The following is a 25147-nucleotide window of genomic DNA, read 5'->3' as shown; positions in this document are numbered from 1 at the left end:
ATTCCTCAAAGAACAATTTGATGGCTAAAAGTTCTTACCAATGGGATAGTTCCTCTCGGCAGGTAGGGATTATTTTTCAAAGAATCCACAGGGGTATAATTTATCCTCAAGTCTCTATGAGAGAACTGCCCCTACTCCTTCCAAGGATGCATACACCTCAAGGATGAAGGGTTGAGTGACATCTGGCTTGCTGAATACAGGAGCTGAAATGAAAAGTCACTTCGATAATATATTTTTCAAATTTACAATCTAAATGGTTCACACGTAATCTTCAGAGGACTTCCTTTACTTGATCACGATGAGAGACAAGGTCATTGGAAAATATAAGGATATCATTAAAATAGACAACAACAGAATGGTACAGGTCACTGAATATTTCATTCACAAAATGCTGAAACACTGGAGGGGCATTGCTCAGTCCAAAGGGCGTGACGAGATATTCATAGTGACCACCTCTCGTATTAAATGCTGTCTTCCATTGCATCACCCTGGTGGATGCAAATTAAATTGCATGCACCCCTCAGATCTGATTTTATGATGATAGTTGATTGTTTCACCCTGTCAAAGAGCTCTGTGATTAAGGGCAACAGTTTTTACAGTGATTTTATTGAGCCCCCTTTAGTCAATACAGAGGAGGAGTCCACCTTCTTTTTTTTTTTCCAAAGAAAATTCCTGCACAAGCAGGAGAGGATGATGGACGAATAGATTTTTATCTCCAGGTTCCCTTAGATGTACTCAGTCATGGACTTTGGGGTCTATTCAATTACTGTCGGATCCTTTCCGACTGAAAGGATCCGACAGTTCAGTATTCAATTGTTTTCGACAATGTCAATCCTACTTTTTTTCAAAGTCTGATTGACATTGTCGAAAGCGGACCAAAAACCTGTTGAATTTGGCCGAAAGTTCGACAAAAACACATGGATTTGCGGCTAATCCGCTGATTCACGTGTTTTCTGACAACTAAAAAGTTCTGACAAGTCGGAAAAACGGCAGCTCCATTGAATAGGTCGAATCCTGATTCGATCTAAACATGTCGGAATTTGAAATTTTTCCAACAAATTGAATAGACCCCTTTGTCTCTGGAACTGATAAAGGATAGGTACGACCCCTAGGAAGTGATTTACCAGGAACCAAGTCCATGGAACAGTCCTATTCACTGTGAGGTGGCAAAATATTAACCCTCTGCTTGCTGAACACATCAATGTATGAGTGGTACTGGGATGGTAATTTCTCAGCAATAGTAGAGTCAGATGACCGAATGAGTACCACTTTTTACAAAAAATATACACAGTTCTTATTCAGGGACAGAATGTGCTTGGTGGACCACTCAGTTTGGGGGTTATGTTTCTTTATCTATGGAAGTCAGAGTACAATAGCATGAGTGGCCTTAGTAATGACCAGAGGATATTTCCTATAAATGTAATGCCCCACCTGGAGTTTAACTGCTGAGGTACATAGAGTGGTGGAACCATGTGGAATCCAACTGCCGTCCACAGCTGACCATCAGACTGGATGGGACAAAGTCTCAGTGGGTATGCCGAGTGCCGTGGATAAGTGCTTTTTTTGCATATATATATATATATATATATATATACATACATACATACATTCTCACACACACACACACATACACATACACACACACACACACACACACACACAGAAAAAGTACTCCAGTGATGGTAATCCTTCCCATGTCACTGTTTGTATCCCCCCAAACGTTATCTGGACGATCTGCTGATTAAGGCTCAGTCAGTAAGCCTGTTGCAGCAACATCTTCAATTGACTTTAGACACACGCCAACAAATTTAGACACAAATCCAACTGAAAGCCTTCACAAATGCCGTTTTTGGGTCTCTTTTTCGACATGCAGTGTCGCAGAGTTTTTCTTCCACAGGAAAAGGTTCTGGATATCAATCTGCAGTAAGAAACCTTTTCTTACTGTCTCAAAACTCAGGGCCATGCAGCTGCTGGAACAGTTGGTGGCATCTATTAAAGCAGTCCTGTTTGCCAGATTCCAGGCCAGGCCACTACAGAACACAGAACCAGTTGCTCCGTCGCTGTCGTAAGACCGATATTAGACTAGACAGGCATACGTTTGCTGGGGTAATGGTCCTTTCAGGAAGTCGCACTTCCAATTAACATATTGGAGTTAAGGCCGATTTGTTTGCCATTAAAAAGGATCCAGTCTCTCCTGCAAAACCTACCTGTGCAGATTCAGATGGACAATGCAATGGCAGTGGCTTATATCAACAAGCAAGGTGGCGCAAGGAGCTGGCATATTATGCAGGAGGTTTCTCATATCCTCAGGTGGGAAGAGATTTTGATTTCAGCAATCTCTGTAATTTACATTCCAGAAGTGAACAATTGGGAGGTGGACTTTCTAAGTCAGCACAAGATATATCAGGAGGTGTTTCTGGAAATTGTATCCAGATAGGGGTTACCAAACAGCGACCTCATGGCCTCGCATATCAACAAGAAGCTTCTGGTATACAGAGATACAAAGGCATTTCTATTGGATGCCATGACAGCATCCTGGACATTCCAGCTGGGATACATCTTTCCACCTTTGCCCCTGTTTCCTCCGCTGATTCAGCTAATACATCTGGAAGCTTGTCCAGTCATTCTCATAGAACAATACTGGTTTATCCATCATCAGGACATTGTGACTGAGGATCCAGTCCGTATTCCATTACGCCCAGATTTTCTTCAAAGGCCATGTCTACACCCTGATTTGAATCGGTTGGCTTTGACAGCTTGACTCTTGAATCCATAATTCTGAGTGTTAAAGGGTTGTCCCATAAGGTAGTGGATACCATGATTCTGGCCAGAAAACCAGTTACCTTAAGGATCAGTAGTTGTATATGGAAAAAATAAATGGCAACCAGAGGTTTTTTGCGTCTCTCAAATTTTTACTTTTCTCCAGGAAGGTTTGTCTAAGGTCCTACGCTTCTCATCTCTTAAAGCCGATATCTGTCCCTTATCCTTTTTCAAAGGAGGTTGGCTTACATTCCCAAGATTCATACTTTCCTCCAGGGTGTTTTACTTATTCACCCGCCTTATGTTCCTCCAATACCCCACGTGGGACTTAAATTTAGTCTTGGGGGCTTTACATAAGGCTACTTTGAGCCTCTTGAGTTAGTGGAATTATGTTACCTTATGTTAAAAGTTGTTTTTCTTTTGGCTATTTCTTCAGCCAGAAGAGTTTCAGAGCTGGCAGCTATTTTTTGTACACCTCCACTGATTATTTTTCATTTGGATAGGGTGGTTTTGTGCACAAAACCATCTTTTCTTCTGAAGTTGGTGTCCAAATTTCACATGAACCAGGACATTGTCCTTCCAGCATTTAAGCAGGCCTCAATCTCTAAAGATGATTTCCCTTTATTTCTCTTAGATGTGGTCCATGCTTTACGTATTTATTTGGAATGTATGGCGTCTCTTTGACGTAAAGATTCCTTGTTGGTGTTGATAGATGTACCAAAACATGGATGGCCAGCCTCTAAGGCATCTATTGCTAGATGGGTCCCTTCAACCATTCAAGCTCATCAGACTCGTGCTGTTAGGGCTTTGAGCTCTGCGACATGGTGCATCTGTGGATCAGTTGTGCAGGGTAGCTACCTGGTCATCTGTACACACCTTTACAAAATGTTATTACTTCCATACTTTTGGAGCGAGTGACACCAGTATTGGGCGTAAGATGTAACTGTGAGCAGTTTCTTCTGATATTTCTTCCGCTGATTAGCTTGCTTTGGGAGAACCCAGAGTAATGGAGTGTCCCCCCAGATTGACAATATAGGAAATTAGAGGCTTTACTCACTGTAAAATCCTTTCCTCAAAGTCCATCTTGGGGATGCTAAGCTCTCTTTGTTTCTCTGGTTTATACCAGTTTCTTTGCACATTAACATTGTGGATTGTGTGTTTAGTATTTTTTCTTGCTTCCTCCGGGCGGCTTTGCTAAATGTAGACTGAGGAAGATAGGAGGCATTATGTAAGGGAGGGAGTCAGCTGATTGTTTAGTGCCAGATTCCGATAGGTCAGATACATAACCCAGAGTAATGAATCATCCCCCAGATGGGCTTCAAGGCAGGGATTTTACAGTGACTCCTTTTTTGTCTTTCAGGGGCTTGTTAGACAAAATTGTGACACCTGGGAAGTCTTCAGGGTATACAGGGGGAGGAGACTGAGTTTTACAGTTTTCATAAAATGCCCAGCTCCCAGTACTTACTTCATTGTCTCCCTATGGACTAAAAGAAAAAGATTTACCTTAAGTACATAAATCCCATTATTTTGCTAAATGTGAATTTAGAATTGTAATAAAGTATTTGAAATTTCTTCATTGAAATTAAATAAGTGAATAACTTGAACTCACCAATAGTATGAAATGGAGGGAAAGATACATTTCTATATATTTATTTTATTTCCAGCAGATGGACACAAAAGCATTAATACGCCGGAGGGATGTCTCATTTTGTCTCAAGATTTTAAAACCGAAGATACCAAATTCACAAGATATTCTCCAGAAGAAACCAGCATTACCCTAACTATAGATCCAGAACTTCAAAGTGCAGATAAATCACTTGATACCTCTAATCTTGAGGACTGTTTTCCTGATCACTCAAACATTTCTACACCTAATACAGCTCATACAGGTGCTAACATTTTTCACTGTTCTGATTGTGGTAATTTTTTTATAGAGCAGTCAGTCTTTATTAGGCATCAGAGAACTCACACAGGTGAGAAGCCATTTTCATGTGCTCAGTGTGGGAAATGCTTTACCCGGAAATCACATCTTCTAATACATCAGATAATTCACACAGGTGAAAAGCCATTTCCATGTTCTAAATGCGAGAAATGTTTTACACATAAATCAAATCTTGTTAAACACCATAGAATTCACACAGGTGAGAAGCCATTTCCATGTTCTGAATGTGAGAAATGTTTTACACGTAAATCAAGTCTTGTTAAACACCATAGAATTCACACAGGTGAGAAGCCATTTCTATGTTCTGAGTGTGGGAAATGTTTTACAAACAAATCAGATCTTGTTACACACACGAGAACTCACACAGGTGAGAAGCTATTTACATGTTCTGAGTGTGGTAAAGGTTTTTTAAACAAATCATGTCTTGCTATACATAAGAGAAGTCACACAGGTGAGAAGCCATTTCCTTGTGCTGACTGTGGGAAATGTTTTGCACAAAAATCACATCTTGCCACACATCAGAGAAGTCACACAGGTGAGAAACCATTTGCATGTTCTGAATGTGGGAAATGTTTTATAGAGAGAAAAGCTCTTCTTGTACATAAGATAGCTCACACAGGTGAGAAACTATATCCATGTTCTGAATGTGGGAAATGTTTTAACCGGAAAGCATATCTGATCATACATGGGAGAAGGCACACAGGTGAGAAACCATTTTCATGCTCTGAGTGTGGGAAATGTTTTGCACATAAAACACATCTTGCAACACATCAGAAAATTCACATAGGTAAGAAACCATTTACATGTTCTGTATGTGGTAAATGTTTTATAGAGAGAAAACGTCTTGTTGTACATCAGAGAAGTCACACAGGTGAGAAACCATTTCCGTGCTCTGAGTGTGGGAAATGTTTTATAGAGAAACAAACTCTTGTTAAACATCAGAGAACTCACACAGGTGAGAAACCATTTTCATGCTCTGAGTGTGGGAAATGTTTTACCCAGAAATCAGATCTTATTAGACATCAGAGTACTCACAAAGGTGTGAAACCATTCTAATTAGCATGTCCTGAGGGGGTTATTCAGATTGGTTAGCAAGACAAAAAAAGTTAGCAGTTGGGCAAAACCATGCTGCACTGCAGGGGGGGGGGGGGGCAGATGTAACTTGAGACTTTAGTGGGTTATATTTTTTCTGTGCATGTTAAATACTGTCTGCTTTATTTTACACTGCTATTTTGATTTCAGGTTGAACATACCGCACCCAAATCTTAAGCTAGGTACACACTAAACAATTATTGGGCCGATTTGCCAATAATTGGGTGCACATGGTTTTGCCCAATTGTTAACTTTTTTGGTTTGCTAACAAACCTGAATAACTCCCTGAGTGTGTTAAATTGCTCACACAGATGTTTTTCTTAGACACAAGAAAATAAATTTAATTGAGCTGATAGACATCAATCATTGTTACTTCTACCTAAATATAATTAATGTTGAAATGATTAACATTAATAAATAGACATAATTACAAGACTGTCTGGTTCTAGCACTTTCCATGCTTGGAAATAAATGTGATTATCGGCCTGTTTACTGAATCTGCAGTATCTATGTGATTTCTCCGCCCCCATCGTTCTGCACGTGAGATGCTGTCATCACTGTCTCCATGGATTTGCACCAGCGCTATCCTTGTGCAAGAGATTCAGGTTACATCCGATAGCTTTTTACATACATTCAACTCTGCCAAGTCAACAATTCCACCTACACACCAACAGAATTTTACACCCACTCTGCAGCAAGAGATGTGTCAGTCTGTGAATGGCATGTAACGGCGCATGCACAGCTGCTAAACATCATGAGATATGACTGCAGATGGAGGATTTGTGCAACTCTGAATCAGGGCCAGAGTGTACACCAAGGTTTAGCACATAATTGTAGGCTCCAGTCACACTGTATAGTAACATGTATTAATGTAATGTCCAACCACAGACATAGGTGTAATGTGTGTCACTGAGAGACTGAAACAGATTGCTTGTGCGTGGCCTCCTGATTACATTAGACATCTATCTGGAGATGTAGGTGTTTTCATACAGAGAAGTGAAGACACATTTTTTGCATATTTCTGTCCTATTCTGAGTAAGACGCAATATGGCTGGATCTGTCTGGAACTGGGTAGTTTTGAGGCTGGAACTGGGTGGTGACAGTGAGAACACAGAACCACTCTGACTTCCTGGAGTGTCCTGGGTTTGTATCAAAGGCTCTGTGCGATTCTGAATAATGTGTACAGGGAAGGCGGTGTCAGATCTCTGGGGACTGGTGCAGGTGCCGATACTAATCTTGACGACTGCGGCAGCTTGCTTAAAATAAATTGAAGGTGTGAGATGTTGCATGTAATTTGTTTCTGTAATATGTTACTGTATAATGCTAGGGACATTAAAAGTATGCTTGCACAGGAATTCCCATAACAGTCCATAAACTTGCATAATCTTTAAATAGGGCAAATTATATTGTAAAATGTACAGTTGGCTTGAGAAAAGAAAATTGGTTAAAATGATGCCATTCCCACAGCGTACTCTCAGGTCACCTGTACTCTAGTGCACATCACTTTCCCGCAGCGTACTTTCAGGACTCTAGTGCACATCCCTTCCCCACAGCCTACTCCCAGGTCACCAGTACTCTAGTGAACATCCCTTCCCCACAGCATAGTGCCAGGTCACCAGTACTCTAGTGCACATCCCTTCCCCACAGCATACTCTCAGATCGCCAGTACTCTAGTGCAGGGGTGGCCAACCAGTCAGAGACAAAGAGCCAAGATATCTTGTTAGGTACATCAAAGAGCCGACTTCGAGCCGAAGGCACACTTGCAAAAATGGGGTGTGACCTTGTGCCTGCTAGGCCACGCCCCTGGTATAAAATACATTGAAAAAGCCATATCCAACATAAAATACAATGAAAAAGCCACTTCTACATTAAATAATTGAAGAGGCCAGATCTGCATAAAATATATTGAAACGCCAGATTCACATAATGCACTTCCGTTCCCTCCTGTGTCACTCCAGCTAGCACCCTCCTGTATCACTCCTGCCAGCACCCGCCTGTGTCACTCCAGCTAGCACCCTCCTGTGTCACTCCAGCCAGCACCCTCCTGTGTCACTCCAGCCAGCACCCGCCTGTGTCACTCCAGCCAGCACCCGCCTGTGTCACTCCAGCCAGCACCCGCCTGTGTCACTCCAGCCAGCACCCGCCTGTGTCACTCCAGCCAGCTCCCCCGTGTGTCACTCCAGCCAGCACCCTCCTGTGTCACTCCAGCCAGCACCCTCCTGTGTCACTCCAGCCAGCACCCGCCTGTGTCACTCCAGCCAGCTCCCTCCTGTGTCACTCCAGCCAGCACCCTCCTGTGTCACTCCAGCCAGCACCCTCCTGTGTCACTCCAGCCAGCACCCGCCTGTGTCACTCCAGCCAGCACCCTCCTGTGTCACTCCAGCCAGCACCCGCCTGTGTCACTCCAGCCAGCACCCGCCTGTGTCACTCTAGCCAGCACCCGCCTGTGTCACTCCAGCCAGCACCCACCTGTGTCACTCCAGCCAGCACCCACCTGTGTCACTCCAGCCAGCACCCGCTGTGTCACTCCAGCCAGCACCCGCCTGTGTCACTCCAGCCAGCACCCGCCTGTGTCACTCCAGCCAGCACCCGCCTGTGTCACTCCAGCCAGCACCCGCCTGTGTCACTCCAGCCAGCACCCGCCTGTGTCACTCCAGCCAGCACCCGCCTGTTTCACTCCAGCCAGCACCAGCCTGTATCACTCCAGCCAGCTCCCCCATGTGTATTTGGCTCCCTCAGTTCTCAGTCTACGTAGTGCTGCTGCATGTCTGGCTGGAGTGCGGCAGTGTACATATCTCTTGTGGTGATGTGACTTTTAGTGTTGGGAGCCACATTTGAATACAGAAATAGCCGCATGTGGCTCAAGAGCCACGCGTTGGCCACCACTGCTCTAGTGCACATCCCTTCCCCACAGCATACTCCCAGGTCACCAGTACTCTAGTGCACATCCCTTAACCACAGCGTACTCCCAGGTCACCAGTAATCTAGTGCACATCACTTCCCCACAGTGTACTCTCAGGTCACCAGGACTCTAGTGCACATCCCTTCCCCACAGCGTACTCTCAGGTCACCTGTACTCTAGTGCACATCACTTTCCCGCAGCGTACTTTCAGGACTCTAGTGCACATCCCTTTCCCACAGCATACTCCCAGGTCACCAGGACTCTAGTGCACATCCCTTCCCCACAGCCTACTCCCAGGTCACCAGTACTTTAGTGAACATCCCTTCCCCACAGCATAGTGCCAGGTCACCAGTACTCTAGTGCACATCCCTCCCCCACAGCGTACTCTCAGGTCACCAGTACTCTAGTGCACATCCCTTCCCCACAGCATACTCTCAGATCACCAGTACTCTGGTGCACATCCCTTCCCCACAGCATACTCCAAGGTCACCAGTACTCTAGTGCACATCCCTTCCTCACAGCGTTTTCCCAGGTCACCAGTACTCTAGTGCACATCCCTTCCCCACAGCATACTCTCAGATCACCAGTACTCTGGTGCACATCCCTTCCCCACAGCATATTCCAAGGTCACCAGTACTCTAGTGCACATCCCTTACTCACAGCGTTTTCCCAGGTCACCAGTACTCTAGTGCACATCCCTTCCCCACAGCGTACTCCCAGGTCACTAGTACTCTAGTGCACATCCCTTCCCCACAGCATACTCTCAGATCACCAGTACTCTGGTGCACATCCCTTCCCCACAGCATACTCCCAGGTCACCAGTACTCTGGTGCACATCCCTTCCCCACAGCATACTCCCAGGTCACCAGTACTCTAGTGCACATCCCTTCCCCACCGCATACTCCCAGGTCACCAGTACTCTAGTGCACATCCCTTCCCCACAGCGTACTCCCAGGTCACCAGTACTCTAGTGCACATCACTTCCCCACAGTGTACTCTCAGGTCACCAGGACTATAGTGCACATCCCTTCCCCACAGCGTAATCTCAGGTCACCTGTACTCTAGTGCACATCACTTTCCCGCAGCGTACTTTCAGGACTCTAGTGCACATCCCTTTCCCACAGCATACTCCCAGGTCACCAGTACTGTAGTGAACATCCCTTCCCCACAGCATAGTGCCAGGTCACCAGTACTCTAGTGCACATCCCTTCCCCACAGCGTACTCTCAGGTCACCAGTACTCTAGTGCACATCCCTTCCCCACAGCATACTCTCAGATCACCAGTACTCTGGTGCACATCCCTTCCCCACAGCATACTCCAAGGTCACCAGTACTCTAGTGCACATCCCTTCCTCACAGCGTTTTCCCAGGTCACCAGTACTCTGGTGCACATCCCTTCCCCACAGCACTTTACAAACACTTAAGTATTCTACATGTCTTTATACAGACAGCGAAGGTTAAGAACAAGTGTGCCTGTTAGAAAATATATTGTATGAGTATTCTGATAAATACCGCCGGTCTAGGACCGCACTGTGTTTTTTATATATATACATGCATACTTATAACGAATAATTATCTGCACTGTGACTGTGTGTGCCTGTATCTGCTGTGTGGATTTCACTTTCAGTGTCTCCCAGATATATCTATCACTATATTCTGTACCCTAAGGGACTAGGTGCCTCAGGGTCAGTTATATAGTATGTCACAGTATTAACCTATTGCACGTATTATACTGTGTACTCAGTCACATAATACTGGATTTATTCGCATGTGTTGTGTACTGGGGACTCAGTCACATACTAAAGAATTTATTTGTAGGTATTGCACTCTGGCTTTATCGTACTTGTACGCTCTATTGTTGCATTTACTGAATTGTCTAACAAAAAAGGGCAGTAAATCGGGGGACACTCCCGCATCATGCAGGGCATGCACCAAGGATTTACTTGAGGGAGGAAGTTTTATATGGTGGTCTGTGTAAGAAACCTGACAAGTTTAAACGTCAGAAGGTAACTAAAACTCTATTACCACATTCTGACCAATTAGTGGACATACGCCGAGTACTTCCCCCTACCTAAACGGCCCTTAGCTCGATATCCTCTCCCTGCAGAGCTATATAACAAGTGGGAAAACCCACCACCTGTGGATTCCCATGTCACCCGTCTAGTGGTATCTTTTACTCTGCTTGTCACTACTGTCACCTCACTAAAGGTACCAACAGATAAACGTGTGGAGGGATGCCTGAAATCTATTTACTCCCTAACAGATGCTGTACATAGACCCACTATAGCAGAATTTTGGGCTGCAAGAGGTATTGAAGCAATGGGTTCAGGCACTGGAGGAAGAGCTACCCAATGAATTATCTGAAAAGGCCAGACAATATCTATCACATTACCACCAGTGCCTATTATATTCAGGAGGCGTCCTCTGAGGCAGGTGTGTTGGCGGTGACTACGTCTGTCATAGCTCGCCCTATTCTGTGGTTGAGGTCATGGAAAGTGGACCTAGAATCCAAAAAGACCTTGGAGTCACTCCCTTTTAAGGGAGAAATCTTGTTTGGGGAAGACCTAAATAAACTTGTGTCTGATTTTGCGGCTGTTAAAACTGCATTTCTCCTAAATCCTACTCCCTCTTCACAGAGGGCAAAAGGTTCCACTTTTTGTTCCTTTCGGCCTCATGGGAAAGCAAAAGGTCAGGCATACCCGAGACCGTCTCGTGCTACCAAAACCACAAAGCCCAAGACAAACAGTCCTGGGCGGCCTGTCAGCCTGCTTCTAAACAAGACAAGCCTGCTTGCTGCATGACGGGGTGGGCCTCTCCCTGGGGGATCCCAGGGTGGGGTGGGGGGGGAGCTGACTTCTACAGTTCACCCAGGTCTGGTTAAAGACCACTTCAGACGCATGGGTACTTGAAGTCGTCTCTCACGGGTATGCAGTCTCCTTCAAGAGACTTTTGCACCACGGTTATCCCTTCGGATCCATTACAAGCGCAAGCTCTACAATCGGTTGTGAGTTCCCTACTGGATACAGGAGTGGTGGTGCCGGTACCTCTGTCACAGAGAGGCAAAGGATATTACTCGACCTTGTTTCTAGTTACGAAACCCAATGGTTCTTTCCGGCCTATACTCAACCTCAAGTCATTAAACAAGTTTGTGAGAGTGTCCAAGTTCCGTATGGAAACTCTGCAATCAGTTGTACTAGCCATGGAACCCGGAGACTATATGGCATCCCTGGATATACAGGATGCATACCTGCATATACCTATTGCCATGTCGCATCAGCAATATCTGCAGTTTGCTACTGTCAACATCCACTATCAGTTTCAGGCTCTGCCATTTGGACTGGCTACGGCCCCTCGGATCTTCATCAAGGTTATGGCCGTAATGACGGCTCATCTCCGTCGCCAGGGAATCAGGATCCTGACGTATATGGACGACTGGCTGATCCTGGCAAACTCCCACAATGTCCTTCTCCGCCATCTACAACTGACAGTAAGCTTCCTACAAGCCCACGGGTGGCTCATCAATTGGAAGAAGTCCTCGCTGGTCCCAGCTCAGAGCATGGTGCACTTGGGGGCACTGCTGGACACGCACAGTCAACGGCTGTTTCTGTCTCCAGAGAAGGTCCTGAAGCTTCAGGACAGAATAAGATGCTTCCTTTGTCGTCCCAGATAAACTCGACGATGCAAGTACTTGGCCTGATGGTATCGACAGTCGACATGGTGGAGTACGCTCAATTTCATTCCCGCCCTCTGCAGAGGTTAATCCTCTCCAAATGGCATGGCCTACCTCATCGGATCAGGTCTCATATGATCACTTTGACTCCAGAGGTTCGTCTGTCGCTGACCTGGTGGCTTCAGGACCAGAAAATTAACCAGGGGCCGTCCCTTCTGGATCCCTGACTGGGTCCTGCTGACAATGGACGCCAGTCTGAGAGGATGGGGCACGTTGTTGGAGCAACACTTTTTTAAGGGTCGGTGGATCAAGGAGGAATCACTGTTCAATTCATTGTCTCTTGCCCTGCCCCTAGTAAAGAACAGGCTTGTTCAAGTATGGTCAGACAAAGCCACCACAGTGGCATACATCAACCATCAAGGCGGCACTCGAAGCCGCATGGCATTGTTGGAAGTGTCAAAAATACTTCAATGGGCGGAACGCCATATGCCAGTAATATCGGCAGTGTTCATTCCGGGTGTCCTCATCTGGGAAGAGGACTTCCTCAGTCATCAGGATGTGCACGCTGGAGAGTGGAACCTTCATCCGGAAGTCTTTCAACTCCTAGTGGACAAGTGTGGCCTCCAGATGTGGACCTCATGGCGTCTCGACACAGTCCCAAAGTTCCGGTCTTCGGATCAAGGACCAGGGATCCTCAAGCGGCGTTCGTGGACGCACTACGTGTTCCCTCCAGTGTCACTCGTACCCAGGGTACTACGGAAGTTCAAGCAAGAAGGAGGAATACTACTTCTAGTTGCTCCAGCGTGGCCCAGACGGCATTGGTTCTCAGACCTGCAGGGTCTGTCAACAGAGCATCCTCTTCTTCTTCCTCAATGACCAGACCTTCTCGTACAGGGCCCTTGTCTCTATCCAGACCTGGCCAGACTGGCTTTGACAGCATGGCTCTTGAAGCTTCACTCTTAAGGGCAAAAGGATTTTCTGAGGTGGTCATTCAAACTATGTTGAAAGCCCGCAAACCGGCATCTGCTCGGATCTATTACAGAGTCTGAAATTCTTACTTCACCTGGTGTGCTGATAAGAACTATGATGTGCACAGATTCAAAACATCCAGAACCCTGGCTTTCCTGCAACAAGGCCAGGACTTGGGCCTTCGTCTGGCCTCCCTCAAGGTTCACATATGTGCCTTGTCGGTGTGGTTTCAGAGAAAAATTGCGTCTATACCTGACGTTCATACATTCACTTGGCGTATTGCGGATTCAGCCTCCCTATGTCCCTCCTGTGGCTCCATGGGATTTGTATGTTGTCCTGAATGCCCTGCAAGAGTCTCCATTTGAACCTCTTGAGTCAGTGGACCTTAAATGGCTTACAGCTAAGGTCCTGTTCTTACTGGCTATTGCCTCTGCCAGAAGGGTGTCGGACCTAGGTGCTTTGTCCTGTCGTCCACCCTTTCTGATATTTCATCGTGACCGAGCAGTTCTTTGAACTCGCCTTGGTTTTTTACCTAAGGTGGTGTCATCTTTTCACCTTAATCAAGAGATTGTGGTCCCGGCATCTCTTCTGAATTGTCCTTCAAAGAATGGTCTTTTGATGTGGTGCGGGTTCTCCGCATATATGTGGAGAGAACTGACTCTATTAGGAGGTCAGATACCCTTTTTGTACTGTTTGGTTTCCACAAACGTGGCTGGCCTGTGAATAAGCAAACCTTGGCCAGGTGGATTAGAATGGTGATTGCACAAGCTTATGCACAGGCTGGACTTCCAGCTCCTTCTGCTATTAAAGCCCATTCTACTCGGTTTGTTGGACCCTCTTGGGCGGCCCGTCATGGCGCATCTGCAGAACAGTTGTGCAAGGCGGCTACGTGGTCCTCAGTGAACACGTACATTAGGTTCTATGCCTTTGATACTTCCGCCTCCCAGGATGCTTCCTTTAGACGCCGGGTTCTCATACCCGCTAAGGCGCGTCCCCTCCCTTGAGGGACCGCTTTAGGACATCCCCGATGTATTCCCTGTGGAACACAGTGTACCCTACTGCAGAAAAGGAGATTTATGGTAGACTTACCATTATTAACATAGTATCTAAGGTTGAAAAAGGACAATTGTCCATCGAGTACAACACATTTGTGGTCTCCTATGCACGATTATTTTGTAGAAAATTTTGACTGAAGTTGATGACTGCCGTTACTTTTTACCCCTCTTTTTTATAAAAACCATAGTGCGTGACTATGTCCCGTAACCCTGGATATCCTTATCCATTAGGAATTTATCTAACCCATTCTTAAAGGACACACACAAATACAGACAGCGCTCACAGACTCCTTTAAGAAGAAAAACATTTTCTTTATTTTTCTAAAAGTTATACATTTTCTTAATATTCTAAAAAACCTTCCCTATTTCTCCTAGACCAAACCTGTATGGACATATAGCAATTTACTACTTAGCTCAACAAAGCAAACATGTATCAGTTTACCACTCGCAAAATGATAGTTTTAAATGTATCTTTTGCACAAAGACAAGTTTCCTCTTATATCTCAAGCAGCACAATTCTTAATCAGCATGTTGTTATTGATGGCATATACACTTTATAAGTAACAAAGCAGCCCCACAAGTTTCCCTTGCAGGGAATACACCTGCATTCAATTATTCCTATGCAGCTGATATTAGTAGCAAGTTCTTATCCATCTGCAGTCCTTTAGTAAAGTCACATTTGCGCAAACATCAAAGTAATTATATCCCAGCTGAGTATCGTTATACAAGGAAAACGAGGATGTTTTTTAGGAAGTTCAAAATACTTTTCTGTTTAAATTGCTGATTAGTGTATAGGCATGCAGACGTTTTGAGAGTAACTTGCAATTAGCACTTATCAAGCTTAAATCATGCAAAGCAGTGTTCAGAGCAATTTTTTTGCCTATATAGCATGCATGTTCATGCAGATCAACATTTGTTTAACATGGCCATGTTATTCCTATATATTTTACCACTCTTTCCTCTTGGGTCATGGATCTTTCAAACTCCCGGCTCTGGTGCTGAAATAACCTTTTGTAAAGAGCCTTATCTGGAGGTCCCAGATGAATTCCCCGGCAGACAGTAGAGTGGTAATCACAAACAGGAAGGTGAAGGAGCTTTTAGGGTCCTCTAAAATGCGTTTCTCCGCCTGTATGTAGAATCGGCAGCTTCCTCAGTCAGATAACTGCACTCTCTATTTGGCCTCCTTTTATCCCAGGCTTTTTGCCGCGGGCGCCTGCGCACACCATGCGCTCCGTGTCTCGTTTTCACTCGCAGCCGTAGCAGGCTGTCAGCGGCTCCCTGACGGTCATTTATCAGTAATTAGAAGCTTTTTTTCCTAGCTGCATCAGTATTTCTCCCATGCTGCAAATCTACAGACATACTTTGTATATCTCCATAAAACTTATAGATTCTAAGCACATACATAGAACAGTTATTGCCAAACACAAAGTGCAGGTATACATTTTTACTTATAAAACTCTATTGTAATATAAATAAATATACTGTATATATTCTAAGCCATTATCTAGCCTGTCCTGGAACATTTACATCTTTAGTTTCTCTGATGTCCTAGTGGATGCTGGGACTTCCGTAAGGACCATGGGGAATAGCGGCTCCGCAGGAGACAGGGCACAAGAATAAAAGCTTTAGGATCAGGTGGTGTGCACTGGCTCCTCCCCCTATGACCCTCCTCCAAGCCTCAGTTAGATTTTTGTGCCCGAACGAGAAGGGTGCAGGCTAGGTGGCTCTCCTGAGCTGCTTAGAATAAAAGTTTATTTTAGGTTTTTTATTTTCAGTGAGTCCTGCTGGCAACAGGCTCACTGCATCGTGGGACTAAGGGGAGAAGAAGCGAACTCACCTGCGTGCAGAGTGGATTGGGCTTCTTAGCCTACTGGACATTAGCTCCAGAGGGACGATCACAGGTTCAGCCTGGATGGGTCCCGGAGCCGCGCCGCCGGCCCCCTTACAGAGCCAGAAGAGCGAAGAGGTCCGGTGAAATCGGCGGCAGAAGACGGTCCTGTCTTCAACTAAGGTAGCGCACAGCACCGCAGCTGTGCGCCATTGCTCTCAGCACACTTCACACTCCGGTCACTGAGGATGCAGGGCGCTGGGGGGGAGCGCCCTGAGACGCAATATAACAGATATACCTTAGGTTGGCAAAAAGAAATACATCACATATAGCTCCTGGGCTATATGGATGTATTTAACCCCTGCCATTTTTCCAGAAAAGTGCGGGAGATAAGGACGTCGTGAAGGGGCGGAGCCTATCTCCTCAGCACACAAGCGCCATTTTCCCTCACAGCTTCGCTGGAAGGACGGCTCCCTGACTCTCCCCTACAGACCTGCTACAGAATCAGGGTAAAAAAGAGAAGGGGGGGCACTATTGGCAGCTAATAATAAAAACAGCAGCTATAAAAGGGAGTAACACTTATATAAGGTTATCCCTGTATATATATATAGCGCTTGGTGTGTGCTGGCAAACTCTCCCTCTGTCTCTCCAAAGGGCTGGTGGGGTCCTGTCCTCTATCAGAGCATTCCCGGTGTGTGTGCTGTGTGTCGGTACGTGTGTGTCGACATGTATGAGGAGGAAAATGATGTGGAGGCGGAGCAATTGCCTGGGTTAGTGATGTCACCCCCTAGGGAGTCGACACCTGACTGGATGATCGTATTTAAAGAATTACGTGACAATGTCAGCACTTTGCAAAAAACTGTTGACGACATGAGACAGCCGGCAAATCAATTAGTGCCTGTCCAGGCGTCTCAGACACCGTCAGGGGCCCTAAAACGCCCGTTACCTCAGTGGGTCGACACAGACCCAGACACATACTGAGTCTAGTGTCGACGGTGAGGAGACAAACGTAATGTCCAGTAGGGCCACACGTTACATGATCACGGCAATGAAGGAGGCATTGAACATTTCTGACACTACAAGTACCACAAAGAAGGGTATTATGTGGGGTGTGAAAAAACTACCAATAGTTTTTCCTGAGTCAGATGAATTAAATGAGGTGTTTGATAAAGCGTGGGTTTCCCCCGACAAAAAACTGCTAATTTCTAATAAATTATTGGCACTATATCCTTTCCCGCCAGAGGTTAAGGCGCGTTGGGAAACACCCCCTAGGGTAGATAAAGCGCTCACACGTTTATCTAAACAAGTAGCGTTACCGTCTCCTGATACGGCCACCCTCAAAGAACCAGCTGATAGAAGGCTGGAAAATATCCTAAAAAGTATATACACACACTGGTGTTATACTGCGACCAGCTATCGCTTCAGCCTGGATGTGCAGTGCTGGAGTCGCGTGGTCGGATTCCCTGACTGAAAATATTGATACCCTGGACAGGGACAATATATTGTTAACTATAGAGCATTTGAAGGATGCAGTACTATATATGCGTGATGCACAGAGGGATATTTGCACCCTGGCATCAAGAGTAAGTGCTATGTCCATTTCTGCCAGAAGAGCATTATGGACGCGACAGTGGTCAGGGGATGCGGATTCCAAACGACATATGGAAGTATTGCCGTATAAAGGGGAGGAGTTATTTGGGGCTGGTCTATTGGACCTGGTGGCCACGGCAACGGCTGGAAAGTCCACCTTTTTACCCCAGGTCACCTCACATCAGCAGAAAAAGACACCGTCTTTTCAAACTCAGTCCTTTCGTTCCCATAAGTACAAGCGAGCAAAAGGCCACTCATTTCTGCCCCGGGGCAGAGGAAGAGGAAAAAGACTGCACCAGGCAGCCGCTTCCCAGGAGCAGAAGCCCTCCCCTGTTTCTGCCAAGTCTTCAGCATGACGCTGGGGCTTTACAAGCAGACTCAGAGACGGTGGGGGCCCGTCTCAAGAATTTCAACGCGCAGTGGGCTCACTCGCAAGTGGACCCCTGGATTCTACAGGTAGTATCGCAGGGGTACAAACTGGAATTCGAGGCGTTTCCCCCTCGCCGGTTCCTGAAGTCTGCTCTACCAAAGTCTCCCTCCGACAGGGAGGCAGTTTTGGAAGCCATTCACAAGATGTATTCCCAGCAGGTGATAATCAAGGTACCCCTCCTACAACAAGGAAAGGGGTATTATTCCACGCTGTTTGTGGTACCGAAGCCGGACGGCTCGGTGAGACCAATTTTAAATCTGAAATCCTTGAACACTTACATAAAAAGGTTCAAATTCAAGATGGAGTCACTCAGAGCAGTGATAGCGAACCTGGAAGAAGGGGACTTTATGGTGTCTCTGGACATCAAAGGTGCTTATCTCCACGTCCCAATCTACCCTTCTCACCAAGGGTACCTCAGGTTTGTAGTACAAAACTGTCATTATCAGTTTCAGACGCTGCCGTTTGGGTTGTCCACGGCACCTCGGGTCTTTACCAAGGTAATGGCCGAAATGATGATTCTTCTTCGAAGAAAAGGCATCTTAATTATCCCTTACTTGGACGATCTCCTGATAAGGGCAAGGTCCAGGGAACAGTTAATAGTCGGAGTAGCACTATCTCAGGTAGTGTTACGTCAGCACGGGTGGATCCTAAATATTCCAAAATCGCAGCTGATTCCAACAACACGTCTACTGTTCCTAGGAATGATTCTGGACACAGTCCAGAAGAAGGTGTTTCTCCCGGAGGAGAAGGCCAGGGAGTTATCCGAGCTAGTCAGGAACCTCCTAAAACCAGGCCAGGTGTCAGTGCATCAGTGCACGAGGGTCCTGGGAAAAATGGTGGCTTCTTACGAAGCGATTCCATTCGGAAGATTCCATGCAAGAACGTTTCAGTGGGATCTACTGGACAAATGGTCCGGATCGCATCTTCAGATGCATCAGCGGATAACCCTGTCGCCAAGGACAAGGGTGTCTCTTCTGTGGTGGCTGCAGAGTGCTCATCTACTAGAGGGCCGCAGATTTGGCATTCAGGATTGGATCTTGGTGACCACGGATGCCAGCCTGAGAGGCTGGGGAGCAGTCACACAGGGAAGAAATTTCCAGGGCTTGTTGTCAAGCATGGAAACATCTCTTCATATAAAGAAGCTGCAAGGATTCTTCGCTGGGCGGAAAATCATGTGATAGCACTGTCAGCAGTGTTCATTCCGGGAGTGGACAACTGGGAAGCAGACTTCCTCAGCAGACACGACCTTCACCCGGGAGAGTGGGGACTTCACCCAGAAGTCTTCCACCTGATTGTAAACCGTTGGGAAAAACCAAAGGTGGACATGATGGCGTCCCGTCTAAACAAAAAACTAGACAGGTATTGCGCCAGGTCAAGGGACCCTCAGGCAATAGCGGTGGACGCTCTGGTAACACCGTGGGTGTACCAGTCAGTGTATGTGTTCCCTCCTCTGCCTCTCATACCAAAAGTACTGAGAATCATAAGAAGGAGAGGAGTAAGAACTATACTCGTGGTTCCGGATTGGCCAAGAAGGACTTGGTACCCGGAACTTCAAGAGATGCTCACGGAAGACCCGTGGCCTCTACCTCTAAGAAAGGACCTGCTCCAGCAGGGGCCTTGTCTGTTCCAAGACTTACCGCGGCTGCGTTTGACGGCATGGCGGTTGAACGCCGGATCCTAAAGGAAAAAGGCATTCCAGATGAAGTCATCCCTACCCTGATCAAAGCCAGGAAGGATGTAACCGCAAAACATTATCACCGCATTTGGCGAAAATATGTTGCGTGGTGTGAGGCCAAGAAGGCCCCTACAGAGGAATTTCAACTGGGTCGTTTCCTCCATTTCCTGCAAACAGGACTGTCTATGGGCCTAAAATTAGGGTCCATTAAGGTTCAAATTTCGGCCCTGTCGACTTTCTTCCAGAAAGAACTGGCTTCCGTGCCTGAAGTTCAGACATTTGTAAAAGGGGTACTGCATATACAGCCTCCTTTTGTGCCTCCAGTGGCACCTTGGGAATCTCAATGTTGTTTTGAGTTTCCTAAAGTCACATTGGTTTGAACCACTCACCACTGTGGACTTAAAATATCTCACATGGAAGGTGTCGATGCTGTTAGACCTGGCTTCAGCCAGGCGTGTGTCAGAATTGGCGGCTTTATCATATAAAAACCCTTACTTAATTTTTCATTCTGACAGGGCAGAATTGAGGACTCGTCCTCAATTTCTCCCTAAGGTGGTTTCTGCATTTCACATGAACCAACCTATTGTGTTACCTGCGGCTACTAGGGACTTGGAGGACTCCAAGTTGCTTGACGTAGTCAGGGCCCTGAAAATATATGTTTCCAGGACGGCTGGAGTCAGAAAATCTGACTCGCTGTTTATCCTGTATGCACCCAACAAGCTGGGTGCTCCTGCTTCTAAGCAGACGATTGCTCGTTGGATTTGTAGTACAATTCAGCTTGCACATTCTGTGGCAGGCCTGCCACAGCCAAAATCTGTAAAAGCCCATTCCACAAGGAAAGTGGGCTCATCTTGGGCGGCTGCCCGAGGGGTCTCTGCTTTACAACTTTGCCGAGCAGCTACTTGGTCAGGGGCAAACACGTTTGCTAAATTCTACAAATTTGATACCCTGGCTGAGGAGGACCTGGAGTTCTCTCATTCGGTGCTGCAGAGTCATCCGCACTCTCCCGCCCGTTTGGGAGCTTTGGTATAATTCCCATGGTCCTTACGGAAGTCCCAGCATCCACTAGGACGTCAGAGAAAATAAGAATTTACTTACCGATAATTCTATTTCTCGTAGTCCGTAGTGGATGCTGGGCGCCCATCCCAAGTGCGGATTGTCTGCAATACTTGTATATAGTTATTGTTACAAAAAATCGGGTTGTTTATTGTTGTGAGCCATCTTTTTAGAGGCTCCTAAGTTTTATCATACTGTTAACTGGGTTCAGATCACAGGTTGTACGGTGTGATTGGTGTGGCTGGTATGAGTCTTACCCGGGATTCAAAATCCTTCCTTATTGTGTACGCTCGTCCGGGCACAGTATCCTAACTGAGGCTTGGAGGAGGGTCATAGGGGGAGGAGCCAGTGCACACCACCTGATCCTAAAGCTTTTATTCTTGTGCCCTGTCTCCTGCGGAGCCGCTATTCCCCATGGTCCTTACGGAAGTCCCAGCATCCACTACGGACTACGAGAAATAGAATTATCGGTAAGTAAATTCTTATTATTTATATAATAAGGACTTATTTTATCATGCTTTCTTGTATTTTTTGGTTCAGACTATTATCATGTCCTAATATATATAGGACTCCCATTTTTCTACCTTTATCATGTTCTTCGACACATCCAGTTACCTCTATATATAGTTCCCAATAAACAAAGATACCCCCATTTTAACCACCTCTCACTCCCTCTAAACGGAAACAAAGGAGGGGGAGGGGGGGAAATGAAAGGAGGGGGGAAAGGAGGATTACAACCCAAAAAAGCTGCAATTATTACTATTTGAACCATGGATATGTCTCTTGTTCTACTCCCTACTTTGGAAGCCCCTAGTTCCAAATGTAACCCCTGTTGTTAATATGGAAACATCTTCCTTTCTCACCAAACAGCCAGAATTTTTAATATACATACTTTTTACTTATAGCGGTTTTTCAAAAACCTAAAATGTCCTTCTCTCTGTACACCTATTTACCTATCCCTACCCCTCTTTACAAAAAAAGGGGGGGAATCTTTCACTTGATATGGTTTAATTCCACCATATCATTCAAACCGTCCGGGTACAGTGTACCCAGTCGGTATATCCAAAAAGCCTCTCTCCGACACAGAGTATTGAACCTATATCCTCGTATAGTGGGTACAACTTGCTCAATCCCCATCACTTTAATAGTTTCAGGTGTAGAGATATTACAATGTGTCATGTGGCTTGACAGGGGATGGGACCTTACATTTTTATATATATTTCTCCAGTGCTCCATAAATCTCGTGTGGAGCATTCTTGTAGTCCGCCCCACGTATTGCTTGCCACAGCCACATTCCACAATGTAAATCACAAATGTTGAGCTGCAATTAATAAAACTTTTTACTTAAAATTTTTCTCCATTTTTATTTGAGACAAATTCAGTTTCTTTTCTATTTGTATGCATACATGTGTTACATTTGTGTTTTCCACATTTATGAAAACCTATAGGTCTAATAGGTTACCATATATCGCTTGTCTCAGATCTTTCTTTTTGTTTTTTAAAATGACTGGTTGTTAGTTTTTGTTTTAAATTCTCAGACTTTGATACATGTTTGCTTTGTTGAGCTAAGTAGTAAATTGCTAAATGTCCATACAGGTTTGGTCTAGGAGAAATAGGGAAGGTTTTTTAGAATATTAAGAAAATGTATAACTTTTAGAAAAATAAAGAAAAAAAATTTCTTCTTAAAGGAGTCTGTGAGCGCTGTCTGTATTTGTGTGTGTTTATTGGCTATGAGTTTGAAAGGGCAGAGAAGTCCCTTTCTATTGCAGTGAGCAGCACACAGACAAATATTTTTAGAGGTTTATTAAATTTATTGTAAAACTAAGACGATTTATTAGCGCCAGTGGGTACATTTATTGTACATCTGTTTTGTTTGGCTATCTACTTTCTCACCCCGGCAGCTTTGTTTTTTTAGTAAAAATGACATCATTAAAATGCCTGTCAGATAGGTTAGAAAGAAGGAACATCTACCTTAAAGGGGCAGACCCTAAAGTAAATGAAATTGGTAAGGACAATGGAGTAGGGGATATGCACCGACTTTTTAATAAATTGGAAAATTTGTGCATTGCTGAGACCAGGCACTGGTGGGACCAGGTTACTCTCCAGAAATATCTGGATGGAGACATCATACCTAGGGGTTTGAGAATTCTAAAAAACTCAACCTTTGGGGAGGATCCTGGTTTCACCAGTGACTGGAATCAGATACTGGATACATGCTCAAAAAACTTAATGAGACTCTTAATAAGATACAGAGAAGAAAAAGTTCAGACTATACAGGAAGAAATCGAATAGGTTCAAAATTTATTGAAAAATCATGAGACACATTCAGAATATAAAAATAGGGACTCTAAGGTGAATAAAAACATTGAAGAGTTTGAACAGACTCTTATACATAAGAAAGAACAAAAAATGAATAGGGATAGAACAGACTATGAGAAAGGGGAAGTGCACCAATTTAATAGAAAACCCAGGACTAATGTTTATACCCCACAAAGGAAATCTGTTAGTTTCCATGAGCAACAGAGTACATCAGGAACAAAAAGGAAATCTCAAGCTAAACCCCAGTATCAACATAAAAATAATAAACAAGACAGGCGCTATGAAAGTGGAAATAGATATGAGCCTTTAAATCTAGAATCAGAACAAGAGCTAGGAACCCCAAGATGGAGAAACAGACGTGGTTATAAAAGATCAGAGACCGACGAGGAAATTGAATCCCCCTATAATAAGTCTTTTTTAGGGAGACGCCCGCTAGAAAAATGGGAGAATACAAGAGGCCCGCTAAAAAGAACAAGAGACAGGGACCAAGGGGAACAAGAGGAGGTAGGAGGAAATCCCACAAAAAATCAGTGTATTCGATAGATGAGAGTAGCGAAAGAAAAAAAGGGGTATTTAATCTCTCCTCTAGAAAAATAAGTGAGGAAGAGTTAAAACTCCTTGAAAAAGGGCTAAATTTTGCACCTGCTAGTAAGCCCAATCTGTTCACCCTTTTCGTGGATCTTAATAAATATGTGCGAACATTAAGTCGGAAACGATATTTTGCACTGAAAGCAATGAAAAAAAGTAGAACCGATGGTTCACCCATCCTTTTGGATGTGGGAGACCAAGAGACTTTGGACATCTTAGAGGATTTACAGGATACTATAGAAGAACCAGAAAATCTGGAATTAAAAATATATGATGCAGGGAGAATGAACAGATTCAAGGCTAAATCAGAATTTTATCCCCTCCAATATAAGGGCCCGTATATTGAGAGCTTCTATAACAGTACTCTTAGTCACTTTAAGAACTTGTGTGAGAAAGCTGAACGGGGGGGCTTCAGAGATAATCTACAGAAGGGAGAAAGAAAAGCTCTGAAAAACCCTATATTCAGACAAAAATATAATAATCAAACCGGCAAATAAGGGCTGTGGGATTGTGATACTCGACGTGAAGGACTACATAACTGAGGCCTATAAACAACTGGATGGTGGTCTGTTCTACGTGCGATTAGATCACAATCCCACCGCCCAATATCAAAAGGAGCTTAAAGATCTCCTTGATAAGGCCTTCTGTGATGGTGCAATAACAAATGAAAATCAAAAGTTTATTTACAGACACGGGGGACTGCGATGGGGACGAGATTCGCGCCGAGCTTCGCCAACCTATACATGGGGAGGTTTGAGGAGGAACATGTGTGGGGGGGCGGGTACGACGCGAATCTCGTCCTCTACGGCAGATTTATTGATGATTTATTTTTTGTTTGGGATGGGGATGCACATTCTATAGACACTTTTTTTCACAGTTTAAATAGAAATGAGTTTGGTCTCAAATTTACACTGAATAAGAGTAAGACAAGCATAAGTTTTTTGGATATTGCACTATCAACAGAGAGCGGGGAAATTATGACAGAGACATATGTAAAGCCGGTGGACCAGAGTAAGTATTTAAATTTTAAGAGCTCCCATGCTAAGACATGGAAAATGAATATCCCAAAGGGACAATTTATTAGGATTAGGTGGAATTGTTCAACTGAGAAATCATTTAAAAGACAAGCAGGTGTGCTATTTGATTCGTTCCTAGGGCAGGGATACCCAAGGGAAATTCTAGAAAGAGCTATGAGGGAGGTGGAAAAAATAGATAGGGAAAAACTATTAGAAAAAAGAGATGGGGAAGATCTACATGGCGGTGCAGAATGT

At 44.9% G+C, this 25147-nt stretch overlaps 2 protein-coding genes across 2 annotated transcripts in view; both read left to right on the top strand.

Annotated features, from left to right (window-relative positions):
• LOC135057059 (gastrula zinc finger protein XlCGF26.1-like) overlaps positions 1-6227 on the top strand; it is an 87127-nt gene extending 80900 nt beyond the window's left edge. Inside the window, exon 5 of the mRNA XM_063962951.1 lies at positions 4425-6227. Within this exon, the coding sequence (XP_063819021.1) occupies positions 4425-5758 (1334 nt within the window). The 3' untranslated portion in view covers positions 5759-6227. The remainder of the gene's footprint in view (positions 1-4424) is intronic.
• Positions 1-25147, top strand: part of LOC135057187 (uncharacterized) — an 826406-nt gene that overhangs the window by 346674 nt on the left and 454585 nt on the right.

Source organism: Pseudophryne corroboree, chromosome 3 (assembly GCF_028390025.1).
Source record: "Pseudophryne corroboree isolate aPseCor3 chromosome 3, aPseCor3.hap2, whole genome shotgun sequence".
In the NCBI taxonomy this organism is placed as follows: Eukaryota; Metazoa; Chordata; class Amphibia; order Anura; family Myobatrachidae; genus Pseudophryne; species Pseudophryne corroboree.
Note: the sequence above shows the minus strand (reverse complement) of the source record. Positions and strands in the feature narration are given on the sequence as shown.